This window comes from Panthera uncia, chromosome C2 (genome assembly GCF_023721935.1).
Source record: "Panthera uncia isolate 11264 chromosome C2, Puncia_PCG_1.0, whole genome shotgun sequence".
NCBI classification, from domain to species: domain Eukaryota; kingdom Metazoa; phylum Chordata; class Mammalia; order Carnivora; family Felidae; genus Panthera; species Panthera uncia.
In genome coordinates, this window is record NC_064810.1 from 41,573,230 (window position 1) to 41,588,444 (window position 15,215).

General features: G+C 38.3%; 1 protein-coding gene across 4 annotated transcripts in view; it reads left to right on the forward strand.

Annotated features, from left to right (window-relative positions):
* Positions 1-3,031: 3,031 nt before the first annotated feature.
* Positions 3,032-15,215, forward strand: part of ARL13B (ADP ribosylation factor like GTPase 13B) — a 67,122-nt gene continuing 54,938 nt past the window's right edge. For 2 of the 4 annotated variants that reach the window (XM_049628033.1, XM_049628035.1), the window contains exon 1: positions 3,032-3,368. In XM_049628033.1, coding sequence (XP_049483990.1) covers positions 3,310-3,368 — 59 coding nt within the window. In that variant the 5' untranslated portion in view covers positions 3,032-3,309. The remainder of the gene's footprint in view (positions 3,369-15,215) is intronic. The other 2 variants (XM_049628036.1, XM_049628034.1) reach the window with 2 other exon arrangements.

A 15,215-nucleotide genomic window follows, 5' to 3' on the forward strand; every position in this document is an offset into this window, starting at 1 on the left:
TTGGATTCTTCAAGAGAACATGTTTTTCTTTATTTTTTATTTGTTTACTGAGAGAGAGAAAGAGGCGGAGAGAGAGAGAGAGAGAGACAGAAAGAACAGGGGAGGGGCAGAGAGAGAGAACCCCAAGCAGGCTTCTCGCTGTCAGCATAGAGCCAGATGTGGGGCTAGATCTCAGGAACCATGAGATCATGACCTAAGCTGAGATCAAGAGTTGGACACTTAACTGACTAAGCTACCCAGGCACCCTTAAGAGAACATGTTTTTGAAAAGAAAAGTAGAAGGGAACGCCTGGGTGGCTCAGTTGGTTGAGCGTCAGACTTCGGCTCAGGTCATGATCTCACAGTCAGTGAGTTCAAGTCCTGTATCGGGCTCTGTGCTGACAGCTCAGAGCCTGGAGCCTGCTTCGGATTCTGTGTCTCCCTCTCTCTGCTCCTCCCCCACTCACTCTCTGTCTCTCTCTGTCTCTCAAAGATAAATAAATGTTAAAAAAAAAATTAAAAAAGGAAAAAAGGAAAGTAGAAGGATAAGGTCAGATCCTGGAGAATACATATTGGGAGCTGAAGGAAGAGTGACCAGTGAGATCAGAAGAGAACCAGAATAGTATGTAATTGTGAAAAGCCAAAGGAGGAAAGAGTTTTAAAAGAGTTAACTGTATTAAATGTATTAAGTAATGAAAAAGAAAATGAGAACTGACTTGGTAATTAGGAAGATAGAGGTTACATTTAAAAATGTGTTTTGCATAGTTTGATGAAGCAGAAGCCCAATCACAGTACATTGATAAAAAGAGGGAACAGAAAATTTTAGTGGTAAACTACCAGTTTAAAAAGTTAGATTGTGAAAGTAGAGTCATCAGAAGCTTACCCCTACTCCACCTGGAAATTATAGCCAAAGGTCTAGGAAAAGAAAATGGGGAGGGATGTATTTCACATGTTGGATCAAGAATAAATAATCAGGGGCACCTGGGTGGCTCAGTTGGTTAAGCGTTGGACTTTGGCTCAGGTCATGATCTCACAGCTCGTGAGTTTGAGCCCCATGTCAGGCTCTGTGCTGACAGCTCAGAGCCTGGAGCCTGCTTTGGATTCTGTCTCCCCCACCCCTGCCCCTCCCTCACTCATGCTCTGTCTCTCACTGTGTTTCAAAAGTAATAAACGAAATGTTAAAAAAATAAATAATCAAAGGAACAGGATTTCAGAAAAGTTGAGAAGTGATGTTTGTCAAAGTTGCAGGAAAGTGGTTAACCTTGGACAAGATAAGGTAGATACCTTCAGATATTAGAAAATGAGAAGAAACAGATAACAGTGAGAAAAGAAAATTCATGAAAGTATAATCTAACTTTCCCATTAGCACTGTAGAATAGAAGTATTATTGTTTCTGGATAGGACAGTCCAGGCAGAGGAAGCATCTGGCATGAAGGGCAGGTTCACTTAGGAAAACCAGTAGAGGTCATGCAGCCTGCAGTGACTGGAAACAAAACTGAAGTTATCAAGTTAGGACAATAAAAATACTAAACAAGATCCTACCAATTTGGAGAAAGAGGTGGGAGGTCATGTGCCATAAATGTTTATTAGGCAAACGACACCAACTTCGAAATCTGCCATCTGTTATTTGTTAGAAACTGCACTTAAGCTTTATTTCTCTCATTTCATCATCTTAGCATCCCCACAGTGTAGGTATTGTCATTGACATTTGGCAGATGGGGTGCTTGGGTTCAGAGATAGCAAGCTGTAAGAGATGTATATGAGTTTGAATTAGGGTTACATGAATGAGTGAAGAACAGAGAACAATTTTAAAGCTAAATCTATTGTAGTCCCAAACCATTATTTTTCCCCTGGATATGCTGGACATTACAGGGCCCTCTCTCCTCTTACCAAGATTTTAAAAAATTTATTTAAGTAGGAACAGAATAGACACACAGGTTCCTACAGACCATGCATGCATTTTTTTTCCCTACAGGAATGTACTTGTCATTTTTTTCAATTTTTTTAAACGTTTATTTATTTTTGAGACAGAGAGAGACAGAGCATGAACGGGGGAGGGTCAGAGAGGGAGGGAGACACAGAATCTGAAACAGGCTCCAGGCTCTGAGCTGTCAGCACAGAGCCCGACAGGGGGCTCGAACTCACGGACCGCGAGATTGTGACCTGAGCCGAAGTTGGACGCTTAACCGACTGACCCACCCAGGCGCCCCTTGTCATTTCTTTTTCAAAAAAATATAAAAACAAATGCAGACATCACATACCTTTGTAAATAAAATAAGACAGTACAAAAACAGCATATCATCATCTCCATCGCGCAGAAACCAAAGAGCTAGCAACCGAATACTTTCTAAAAATCCTAGAAAGTATATTGAAATGTTAATATTGGTTATCTTTGGGTGGTGAATGTGAGATCTTGTTTTCTGATCTTATGTTTTTTTCAGTGTTTTTCACATTTCCTACAATGAACATACTATTTCTTTTGAAATCATAACCCCCCACAATATCATTTTACATTTTCTGTAACAGCAATAAACATTATAGAGATTAAAACGTCACTGTCATCTGAGTTATTGGATAGTTAGCAAATGAGTTTTCCCTTCGTCCTTAACTTATAATAACTGTCGCAGGGCATTGTTTCTGCAGTTGTGCAGTCAGAGTCTACCGGAGTCCCAAAGGATCCCAGTCCTGCTTGATAAAACAAAACAAAACAAAACAAAACAAAACACGCACAAGACCTAAGTAAGCTCTCTGGATCTCAGTTGGGGTTAGAGACACACGAGGAACAACACCCTCGGCTGGCAACACATTTTGTGTGGGTATACAGAGAGGACTTGCCCAAGATCTGTCGGGGATTTTTCAACTCATCTTTGGACGCTCCGGTTGCCTAGTTACGAGCGCCACCTCCCCGCCCCCCGCCGTCCCGGGGGAAGGGGAGCCCGACCCTTCAGCCACTCAGCGGCCCGCACCACGGGCCGACGAATGCTGATTGGAGAAGCGAAAGGCGGTGCTTGGGGAGGGCCTTCCGCGCCTGGGAGAAACGTCAGCGCGTCGACGCGGGGTTTTCACTGGCGGGGCTCCGCTAACACTACTCGGGTTTGGGTGTCTGCGCCTTTGGCCGAGCTGTGCCTGGGCGAGGAGGCCGTTGTTCGCTCGCCGGCCGGCGCGGTTACCGGGACTTGGCGCTGGGACTGACCACCTCGACCCCACTCCAGACTTCTCCGCCTCCGAGGTGCCTCGGAACGGCTGCGGCCGCCGGGACTTGGCCCGGGGCAACTAGGGGCCCTTCCTCGCTCGGGGCTCGGATGGGAGGCGTTGGGAGGAGCGGCCTGGGATGTTCAGTCTGATGGCCAATTGCTGCAGCTGGTTCAAGCGGTGGCGGGAGCCCGTCAGGTAAGCTGCACCCGGCTGGCCGGTGCCGTCCTAGGGGATTTGGACAGTTGCCCCCTGAGGGGCCTGTTGGGGCGCCACCTTTCCTCCGGGAAGAGTCGCTCCCAGGCCGTGGGGGATGGTTTTGCTCCCAGTTTGAATCGTCTCCGAGGGAGAGAGCAGGAGGTAGCTTTTTTGCCTAGTTACATTTCAGATTTCTCAGAATGCGTACTCTTATTATTTAAACGGGTTCGAATTTCTTAAGAAGTTGTGTCTTTTGCGTATGGAGTTGGAAACTACCCGTTGTGTGTTTTTCCTGACTTTTGTAATGGGATTTTTTTTTTTTTAACAGAGAAGCATGGGATACAGTTATTATAACATCCACACATTATTTTCCAACACCCCCCCCCCCCACCCCACACACACACTCACTCACTCACTCACTCACTCACTATTTTAAGGAGTTAGGTTTGAAATCTGGCTCCCCTGCTTAATAATTACATGAGTTAACCACTTTGGCCCCTCCTTTGTCATCGATTAAATGGGGGTGACAATCTCTGTGCCTTAAGAGTGTTGTATTAAGTGAGAATAGCTGATGGAAAGTGTCTTCCTAACTGTAGTGTAGCTTCAATTTTCATGTAACATCTAGTTAAGCCTTTAGTTGAAAAAGTCCACTTCTTAACCTTTCATTTTGGAATGCTAGATGTATTAATATTTAGCACCTGCTACTTGATATTCATTCATTTGTTGAGAAAATACCATGTTGCAGGTACCGTGCTAGGAAAGAGTCCGTGAAAATGACACTTTTTTAGGCTTACCCTATAAAGAAACCTTAAATTTGTTACTCCTTATAAATAATGTTGACTTTGGAATTAGACCAAGAGTAAATTATAACAAAGTTTTGATTTTCTTGTGATTTCCCATTTCCTAGTGAGCTTCAGTTATTCAGCATTTTGTCAGAGATCACAGAGAAGACTTTTGGGATACAAGAATAAACCTAAACTTTTACCCCAAAATTTTTTGTTAAATTTTATTGTCAAAAACATAAAGTCTCTCTTTTGTCTTCATAGCATTGATCTGTTTTCTTTAGTGTGCCAAACATGCGCAAGCCTCTCTTACCTAAAAAAAAAAACCCAAACCAAATGTTTTCTATTGCTGCTGTAACAAATTACTATTAACTTAGTGACTTAAAACACAAATTTATTACCCTGCATTTCTGAGGTCAGAAGTCTAAAATGGGTCAGCAGGGTTGCATGCCTTCTGGAGGCTCTATGAGAGGATCTGTTTTTCTTTGCCTTTTCCAGAGGGGTGGGAAGGGGGGTGTTGGGAAGAGGTTGCCTGCTGTCCTTGGTTTGTGGCCCCCTTCCTCCATCTTCAAAGCCAATTGCATAACATCTCTTTTGTCTGATCTTTTACCAGGACATTTAAGAGTCCCTTTTATAAGGACTCTTGCATTGAATTGGGCCATCCCAAAATAAGCTTCCATAAGAGATCCTTCACTTAATTGTGTCTGCAAAATCGGTTTGCCATGTAGGGTAACATATTCACAGGTTCCATCGATTAGGATGTGGACGTTGTGGGGAAGCCATTATTCTGTGCCCACCATGATAAACAACCTTCTGTCCCTGCAGCTATGTTTGCTCTTTCCCTTCACTCCAGATGGAAGAGTTGGCTATGGATTCCTGTCTCTGACACTTTAACTCCTTTCCTCTCATGCATTCCTTAACTTCCTACATTAGGAGACTTCTGCCCAGAAGTTGTTCCTGCTACACCAGATGCTGCCTGGTTATTAAATCCAATGGATTCTTTTCAATCTCTTGGCATCATTTGACACGTAAGACCATTCTCTTCTTGAAATTCTGATTTTATTTTTTCTGAATTAAAAAATTTTTACCTTTCTATCTGTTGTCTTTTCTGTCTCTTTTTGGCATTTAGCCTTTCTTCATCTCACTCTCAAGTCTTCCCCAGGATTTTGTGTTCAACTCTCTCTTTTTTTCTGTATATTCTCCTTTCCTGGGCAATTTCACCACACAGAGACTTCAGCGGCTACTTAAACATTGACTCTCAAGTTCCTATTTCCAGCAAAGACTCCTCTACTGCTTGAAGACTTACTTATCCTGTTCCACAAGAATCCTCAATCCCTGCGTATCCAAAATTGAACTTTATGTCCTCTCTCTTTTCTATGCTGAATTGCTTCTGCTTTCCTTTTACCCAAATCTAGCCAAGAGTGATTCTAGATACCTCTTTGGGCTTTGTTCTCTCAAATCATCAAGTCCTTTGGTTTCTACCTGTTTAATACCACTTATATGTCTTACACTCTTTTAGCCTTTCCATACCCACTGTTCTGTTGTAGCTAAACTTTCCATTATTTCTCCCCCAGATGTCTTTGACAGACTTTCCACTGTTCCCTTCTGATTGATTCTCTACACTGTTGCCAGTGGTCTTTTTCCTTTTTCCTCCTGTTGTGCCAGTTTTGGGGTACTTAAGTTCTCTAGCCCTCCATACCTCACCAAATGCCCTTCTTTTTTTTGGCTGTTCCTAATCATTCCTCACTTGTCAGTTGGGCAATTCTGTCAGGAAACTGTCTTTGCATTCCAGCTAGATTCTTTACCCTTTCATTGTGTTTGCTTTGCACCTTGTATTTGTCTCTACTTATCCATGTTTTGTAATGAAATGTTTATTCAGCTCTTCTCACTGGTCCTCTAGGATGGCTTGATGGCATGGATGGCTAAGCAAAAAAGTGGCAGATATTAGTTACCCTCAATCTCATACCCAAAGATTCCCATTTTGGTGTAGAATCTCTTACATATCTGTAAAGTTTCTTTTTATTGAAGTGTAACTGACATACAATATCTTATTAGCTTTAGGTGTATATCATAGTTATTCAATATTTTTATACAGTATCAAATGATCCCCATGGTAAGTGTAATTATGATTTGACATTATACAAAGTTATTATAGTATTATTGACTGTATTCCTGATGCTGTATATAACATCCCCATGAATTATTAATTTTATAACTGGAAGTTTGTATCTCTTAATCCCCTTCACCTATTTCACCTGCACACCATCTCTCCCCACTCTGGTAACCAAGTTTGTTTCTTGTCTCTGTCTCTGTTTTGTTTGTGTGTTATTTGTTTTTTAGACTCCACATATAAATGAAATCATATGATACTTGTCTTTGTCTGATTTGTTTCACCTAGCATGATACCCTCTAGGTCCATCCTTGTTGTTGTAAATGACAGTATTTCATTCTTTTTCTTGACCAAGTAACATTCCATTGCATATCTATATAGTTCCTCTTCTAAATCTGTCCATCAATGGACACTTGGGTTGCTTCCGTATCTTGTGTATTGTAAATAATGCTGCAGTGAACATGGGGGTGCATATATCTCTTCAAATTGGTATTTTTGTGGTTTTTTTGGATAGATACCCAGAAGCGGAATTGCTGGATCATATGGTAGTTCTATTTTTAATTTTTTGAGGAGCTTCCGTACTATATGTTTTCCATCATGGGTGTGGTTGCACCAATTTACATTTCCACTAATAGTGTATGAGATTTCCCTTTTCACCACATCTCCACCAACACTTGTTATTTTTTGTCTTTTTGATAATAGCCAGTCTGACCAGTATGAGGTAATATCTTATTATAATTTTGATTTACATTTCCCTCATGATTAGTGATGTTAAGCATCACTATGTGCCTGTTGTCTGTCTGTAGTTGTCTTTGGAAAGATATTTGTTCACGTCCTCTGCCTGTTTTTTAATCGGGTTGCTTTTTTTTTTTTCTTTTTTTGAGTTGTGTCTATATATTCTCCTAAGTTTTATACATTTGGATATTAATCCTTTATTGGATGTATGATTTGCAAATATATTCTCTCATTCTTTGCCTTTTTGTTTTGTTGATAGTTTCCATATGTGTGAATTTTTAAACAATAGATTAAATAGAGTTGCTGTTTCACAGCTTTTTATTTATTTTTGCTCTAATCATAATTAACATCTTTTTGCAACATTACACGTTTCTCATCTTTTTAAGCAGAATAGTGTGTTCTATACATTCACCAAAGAATGTTTAATCATTCCTGTTATTAGATATTTAGGATATTTAAAATATTTCACTATTGTGAGCAGTGCTTGGGTGGGCATCCTTATATAAATATTTTTAGAAATGGAATTCAAGACCAAATGGTATGAAAAAGTTTAATGTATTTGATATCTGTTGCCAAATTGCTCTTCAGCAAGGCTTTAAAGAAAATCACTTGTTACTCCCACCAGAAGTATATAAAAGTGCCTTTTTCCCCTCAAAAAGTGAGAGTCATCACTTGTTTTTTCCAAGTTATAGGGGGAAATGCTATCTGCTTTTAGTTTCTATTTTCTGAGTTCCTAGTAAAATTATTTTTTCCCTTGGACTTTTGTATTTCTTGTTTTGGGAACTTCCCAACGATTTCCTTCTCTATTTTTCTATTGAGGCAAGTGCATTTTCTTACTGAATTTTCTAAAAGAGATTTTAAATGTATATAGTAGTAACCATTTCTCTGTAGTATATATTGCAGATATATTTTTTTTGATTTGTTATATTTGTGAATTTTTGGTGGCATTTGAAGCATAACCATTAAAAACTTTTTTTTTATTGGGCGCCTGGGTGGCTCAGTCGGTTAAGCGTCCGACTTCAGCTCAGGTCATGATCTCGCAGTTTGTGAGTTCAAGCCCTGCATCGTTCGGATTCTGTGTCTCCCCCTCTCTCTGCCCCTTCCCTGCTCATGCTCTGTGTCTCTCTGTCTCTCAATAATAAATGTTAAAAAAATTTAAAAAAAAATTTTATTTACACCACTCTTTCAGTGTAATAATTATATTCCATTATATGTATCCAAGATTATATTCACCTACACCTTTTTTCTAATATGTTCATATTTTAATTTTTAACATTTAAAACTCTACTGAAATTTATTTTGTGTATAGGGAACAGGCTTCATCCTGGACACAAACCCCCAAGTCATGGTGGTCAGTATATTCTGGACCTTGTAAACAGGTCCTTACCCTTACATATTATCATTTACATATTTTGAATGCCTATTATTTATACCAAGTAGCATCTTGGTATTAGTGCATTAGTGCATATAAAATATGATAGAATATGCAAGAATTGAAAGATGATTTCCAAGATTTTTAGCAAGAATAGAAAGCAGGATTTTGGAAGCAGTATAATTTTGCCTGGATCTTGAAGAAATTTGTGCTTCCCAAGCTTCCCATGGGCATGAATTCAGAAGTGGCTCGCCTAACAGAAGCAGAAAATTAATATCAATTTAAATGAAAAAAAATTGGCAACAAGAGTTATATAATATTATAATTAAAAAATAGGTAGGGGCACCCGGATGGCTCATTCGATTGAACGTCTGGCTCTTGTTTTCAGCTCAGGTCAGGATCTTCCCGTTTGTGGGATTGAGCCCTGCGACACAGGCTCTGTGCTGACAGCATAGAGCCTGCTTGGGATTCTCTATGCTACTCCCCCCGCCCCTCCCCGCTCCTCTGCCTGGCCTCTGCCCCTTCTCCCCCTGCATGTGCACATGTGCACGCTCTCTCAAAATAAATAAACATTAAAAAATAAATTAAAAGTATTTTTACTATTAATGTAAACAAAAAGAAAAATATACTAGGTACTCATGTGCCTATCACCCAGATTTTACAAGTATTAACTTTTGGTTAGCACATTTCTGCTTTTTTTCTAAAGAAAAATAGATAACAAATCTTTGAAGCTCCCTATATCCTATTCATCTCCTACCAATCCATCCCCAGAAGTAACCACTAGCTGGAATTAGTTTCTTGTCTACCTGTGTTTTTTGTTGTTACAATTCAGCCTATCTAAGCTTTACCGCAAATTTATTAGTAAATTGTCATTCATTTGGCCAAGTCTAAAGGAAGAGACTTAGATGTTACAGTAAGCACTGCAGATTAATGCTTTCTGTACATCACTGTGGTGTTTGGTAAGGCGTACATAGCCATGTTTTTTGGTTTAAATAAATATAACTATAAATCCTAGGCCATTTATAGAAATTGCTGAGTTTTTAATTTGTTAATTAAGCTGTACATACAGATTAGCAAGGATTATCTGATGTGCTGTACACAGAACTGGAATGTTTCACATTTCTTTTTAAACCCCTGTGGCTTCTTGTTTATCCTCAGTACGAAGTTTAGAATTTTAGGATAAAAAGGACTTAGAGACATTCGTATTCTACCTCTTTATATTTTAGGAATGAATAAATTGACACTAAAAATTTGACTTAAGATTTCAGAGTTAGCATATGATCTCAAGTTTGGTCCTCTTGCTATTTATTATTATTATGGTCCTCCATAAATTTAGGTAGTGATTTTGATGTAATATTATCCTGAACTCCACAGTTTGAATTAAAATGTCAGCAAATAATGCACTTGTACAATAAAATCACGCCATAATTTTTTTTTGGTAAATATTTTTTATTGTATCAATTTTTTTTGTGGTAGGTTTTTTCTTTCTCTTGTACATTTATCATAAAATAATGTTCCCACGTGTCTTCTCCTACATGTGTCTACATTACTTTTTAACTTTGGAACTACCTTTATGTGGTTCCAAATATTTTCAGTAATATCAATTTGATGTGTCAGGTTTTTTTAGTGTTTTAGTGAAATATTTTATTTTGACTTGCAAAATATTTTTGAAGTTAGAAATAGTTTCTATGTAATTATCTCATTTGAGGTATTGTCTCCTTAGTTGATAGATCAGGAAGTTTAGAATTTTAGATGTTCAAATGATCGCAATAAAATCACTCAGAGAAGATTAATAATTCAAATATTTTCTGAATCTGAGTTCAAAAGCCCAGTATTATGTTGCTTATATTTCTTACATATCAAATTATTTATCTGTTACATACAAAGAGACTCTGAGATTAAATATATAAAACAAGCTTTTGACTCTTAATCCCTACTTTTTTTTTTTTTACTCAGAATTACTTCAGTTTTAAAAATCTTTCTCACCATTAATTATTTCCTTGAAAACTTGGGCACGTAAACTTCTTTGGTTTGGTGTAAGAAGATAAATAATTGTGATTACGTTTTCTAAGATTGAACGGTTACTTTTATGTGAAGATTAATATAAATTAAATCCATTATAATACTTTACCAACTGAAAATTATATATTTTCGTTTTACATAATGTTTAGTCAGGCAAATGGGGGAGTCAGAAAATATATTATGCTGTGTCATTCCGTAAAGATGCTTAATGTGTGCCCAGCACATTTGATCCTGGGGCTCCTGAGCTGATTGACAAGTTCCAGTAGAGGAGACTATGTGAGAAGTTGCATGAGAAAAATTAAGGTCTGTTTGCTGTGGTAGCATTGGACGGTCAGGAAGGACAGAAAGGACTAGGGGAATAGCAGGACTAGTAGGCCTACTGGAGGAGAGTGTCAGAAGAGGAGTCTGCAGAGTTGGGACTTGAGTCTGTTTAAGGATTTTAAGCAGAAAAATGCTATAGTTAGATTCCATCGACATCATGATTAGGTTTTATTAGCCGGATGCAATTCATGACCTCAGTATCCCTGTTACTAGGTAATCTACCTTCTGTTAGGTCCATAAACTAGGTTATGATTGTGACAGACCTAAGTCTGGGGTGATACTTGCAAGGTTCCTTGATGAAAACGAGCCACATGTTTATCTCTGTGCATGTATATAAATACTTTCTAAAATATTTTTCGAGAAAGAGAGAGACAGAGTGCAAGCCAGGGAGGGACAGAGAGCTAGGGAGAAGCAGGCTCCAGACTCTGAGCTGTTAGCACAGAGACTGACGTGGGGCTCAAACCCAGGAACCATGAGATCATGACCCAAACTGGAGTTGGATGCTTAACCGACTGAGCCACCCAGGCGCCCCTGTGTGCATATATATGATGCGAATAAATGACAGGCTAAACAAATGGTTCAATAGTAATAATTCAATAGTAATAATTATTACTTTTTACAAACCATTGTACTTAAACTTCCCATGGAAACTTCTGTTGACTAACTTCTTATTAGCGCTATAGCCTTGAGTAACTTGTACCTGCTCTGCTTGCAGGGACAGTAAGATGTAAATGATAGGATAAAATAGCTTTGAACTGTTGAGACATACTGTATAAATTCAAAGCATTGGTTATTGCAGGATTTGGGAAAAGATGAGAGCATTTTCTTCTGAGTTACTTAATTTGGGGCAATTGTATAAAAGATACTTTTATTTTGCAAAACTTTGCAGTATTTGATATTGATTGTCTCTTCACCCCTCTGGAAACTATTCCCGGTGCAGCCATTTCTTTGGTCTCATTTCTTTCTGACTGCAGTTTTAAGAGTTTTTTCAAAGGTTCTTGGGGTGCCATGTTCCCCTGGCTCTTCTCCGTCCTGTGCTCTCCCTGGGATCTTTCATCTCTTCTCATAGTTTTAATTACCAGGTGTGTCTCATAAACCCAAGACAGATCTTTCTGCAGCTTCAGACTTCAGTGTGAGATGAGCAAGCACTGCTGTCGACGTGTGTAAAACTGAAACCTGTTCATTCTCTTCTGTAATCTGGTTCCTGCCTGTTTTTGTGGTCTCATCTCATGGACTCCCTAGCTTAAATTTTGTGGTATAGTAAGAATAGCTATTGATTGAGCATTTATTTTGTGCCACAGACATTGAGCACTTCACTTGCATTGTCATATTTCATTTTACCACATCCCTATGGGATAGTTGTTATAATCTCATTTTACTGATAAAATTCTAAGAAGTTAAATAACATGGCCCAGCTCATATAGCTTGGAAGTGGCAAATCTGGGACTTGAATACAGGTCTCTCTAATACCAACTGTGTGCAAATATATCAGATTGCACACAATCCCTGTTATTTGTTCCTGATAAAAACATAGTCCTTCCCATCCCAGCCTTTCTAGTTTGATATATAATTAGAGACTCAGGGATAAACTGCAATAAGAATGAAGTGATAACTTCTGGGAAGGTCACATTGTTAACTATTTGTTGATACTAGTTCCTAAAGCAGAAGTATATCAGGTTTCCTTTACACTCAATGTGTAGTTGTAGTGCGTCGTGATTATGTATGATGAGCCTCTAGCAAGCATGGTCTCCTTTTGTTTAATACGGCTCTACTGAGGTGTGCTCTTAACCCCTGGGTTTAGCAACCTGATATCCTGCCAGTTCTCCCCTCCTTGGTATGGTATCTTCCCAGGCAGTGTTCTCAGTCTGGAATCTCTTCATTCTCCCTCCTTCTATTTGCACCTTTCCCTTGCTTGGCAAACTTCTCCACTTTAACAATTTAGCTGAGGCATTGCCTTGTGTAAAAAGCTTCCCTGATCTTCTGTATCTGTACCTCTAGGCTAAAATTATCTTGCCCTGTATTACTTAAACATCTTGCATATATAGATGTGCATATTCAACTGTCATAGTGTCACAATGTGCTAATATTTGTTTATGTTTTAGTCACTCTCATTAGAAGATGAGTACACTGAGATAGAAAACCATGTCTCAGGCATTTTTGTGTCTGTAATGCCTAATGCCTAATGTACTTTTATTGAATTACTGCCTGATCAAATGACTAAATGATTGTTTTTTTGCTAGTGTCAACTTTTCCAGATGCTATGAACTTAAGAACACTGTATACTGTTTTTTTTTCAATTGAAGGATTAATGTACTTGATCAGTAATCATAAGATTAAAGGACATAGAATGTCTTCCATTTTTGTACCACAGCCAACTGTTCCCAGTGATAATTTACCATACTTTAAGCAGGTGTAATGACATGTACATTTTAACATGTGTTAGATTGTACATCTTCATGTTTTAAAACGTTGCATAGGATTTTGAGTGTTAGGTGAATGTTAACCTTTTAAATCCATTCTATTCTGAAAGTATAAATTCAATGCTTTGTTATCAGAGATTGCAGTAATTCATGCTGATTTTTATTTGTACTGCTAATGTTGTGTTTATTCATTAAGACTTTAATGACCTCAAGTATTTAATTAAAGTCATGTTTTCAAGTATATAGCATAATGATCTAAAAAATTAACTACTTTCAACAGTAGTCAAAGTAAAAAAGAAATCTAGAGAGGCTTATTTTATGCCAGTCTCAGCATAATTATAATTTTCCAAAGTGATTTGTATGTTTGAAGGACTTTTTTTGTTTGAACCTAATATTTTAGTAAGAAAGGAAAGCATTTTTTTTAAGTTTACTTATTTATTTATTTATTTAGAGAGCACAAGCAGGAAGGGGTAGAGAGAGAGAGAGAGAGAGAGAGAGAGAGAGAGGGGGAATCCCAAGCAGGCCCCACACTCTTAGCGCGGATCCCAGTGTAGGGCTTGAACTCACCAGCCCTGAGATCACGACCTGAGCTGAAACCAAGAGTCAGACACTTAACCGAGTGAGCCACCCAGGTGCCCCTAGAAAGGAAAGCTTTTAAAGTAAAAAGCAAATATCTTTGGTAGCTAGCTTTAAGAGCAGTGTTTCAAAATGTGTAATAGCAATTACTTGGAAGGTTTTTTAGGCCGACAGACAAGAATGGAGAGAAAACGTTAAGATGCAACCTGTGTAATACAGAAAGAAGGACAGCAACCTGTTTCTTGTTGTAAGGTATAGGAGGGCTAGGGATTGTGGATGTTTGTGTGCTGCTCTGTACAAGGTATATAATTAATATTTATAGAATAAATGATGCACATAAGCATACTGTGGGCATTTGTTCCCTCATGGTAATTGTTTTGGTTTATGGTCAGGTTTGAAGCATGGTGGATCTTGAAATGCATCATACATTTTTCAGAGGACAATTGAATTTGTTTTAATATCATTTTAATCTAATTCATTGTATATCTAGTAACTTGAGTTACTAAAATATTACATAAATGTGACATTATCCATCCATCTCTTTTGGATAATCATTTATTGTATTTTGTTTAGGGAATTATTTTGTGTTTAAATCTTATTTGATATTTAGTAGTTATGAATTCTTCAAACAAAATAATAAATTTATATTCTTAAAAATCACACACAGTTCCTTAAGTAAATTCATATTTTTCAAAGTTGATAATGCAGGCAAAATTTCTGTATGCACAGAGATATCTGGACCTCAAATACAACCTCAGCTCCTTAAATTCGTGCCAGTACCATACTATCTTGATGATTACAGCTTTATAATACATCTTGAAGTCTGGACAGCTCCTTAAATTCGTAATCTGTCATGGTTCTCTTTGACATTCCCATTGACCCCACCACTGGCTGACAAGGTTGGGGTAAGGGGATGCTGCTAATTGTGGCTTACTTTATTCTTGCACTTACTCAAGCTTAGATATACTTCCATTCATTTCCCATGGTGGGTAGAGATGGTTGAAACATTTAGAAGACTAAGGCTCTTGGATAACAAAGGAAATTAATATGGAGAGTAAATTAACTTCATTCACAAAAACCAAAGCCCTCAACTACAAGGCCCCGCATATCTGGCCTCTGGTGTCCTTCCCTGCTCCCTGTCCTTCCCTGCTCCATTCTCACTGGGTTTTACCACATTGACTTGCATGCTGATGCTAGAACATTCCTGCATACCCTCATGTTAATGCCTTTGGCCTGGGTGTTCTCTCTTGCCCTAGATATTTGCATGACTAACTCCCTCCTTCAAGGCCTTGCTTCGATTTTACCTTCTCAAGAAGGTCTGCCCTGATCACCCTAATGTAAAACTGCAGCCTGGCTCCCATCTCCATTCCTGCCTCCCTTTAGCCTGCTTTACTCTATATTCTTCTTTTTATAGTAACTAATCACCTTCTAACATACTACATAGCTTATAATGTACTTATTTCTTACATTTATTATTACTGTTTCTTTTCACTAACGTGTAAATTTAGT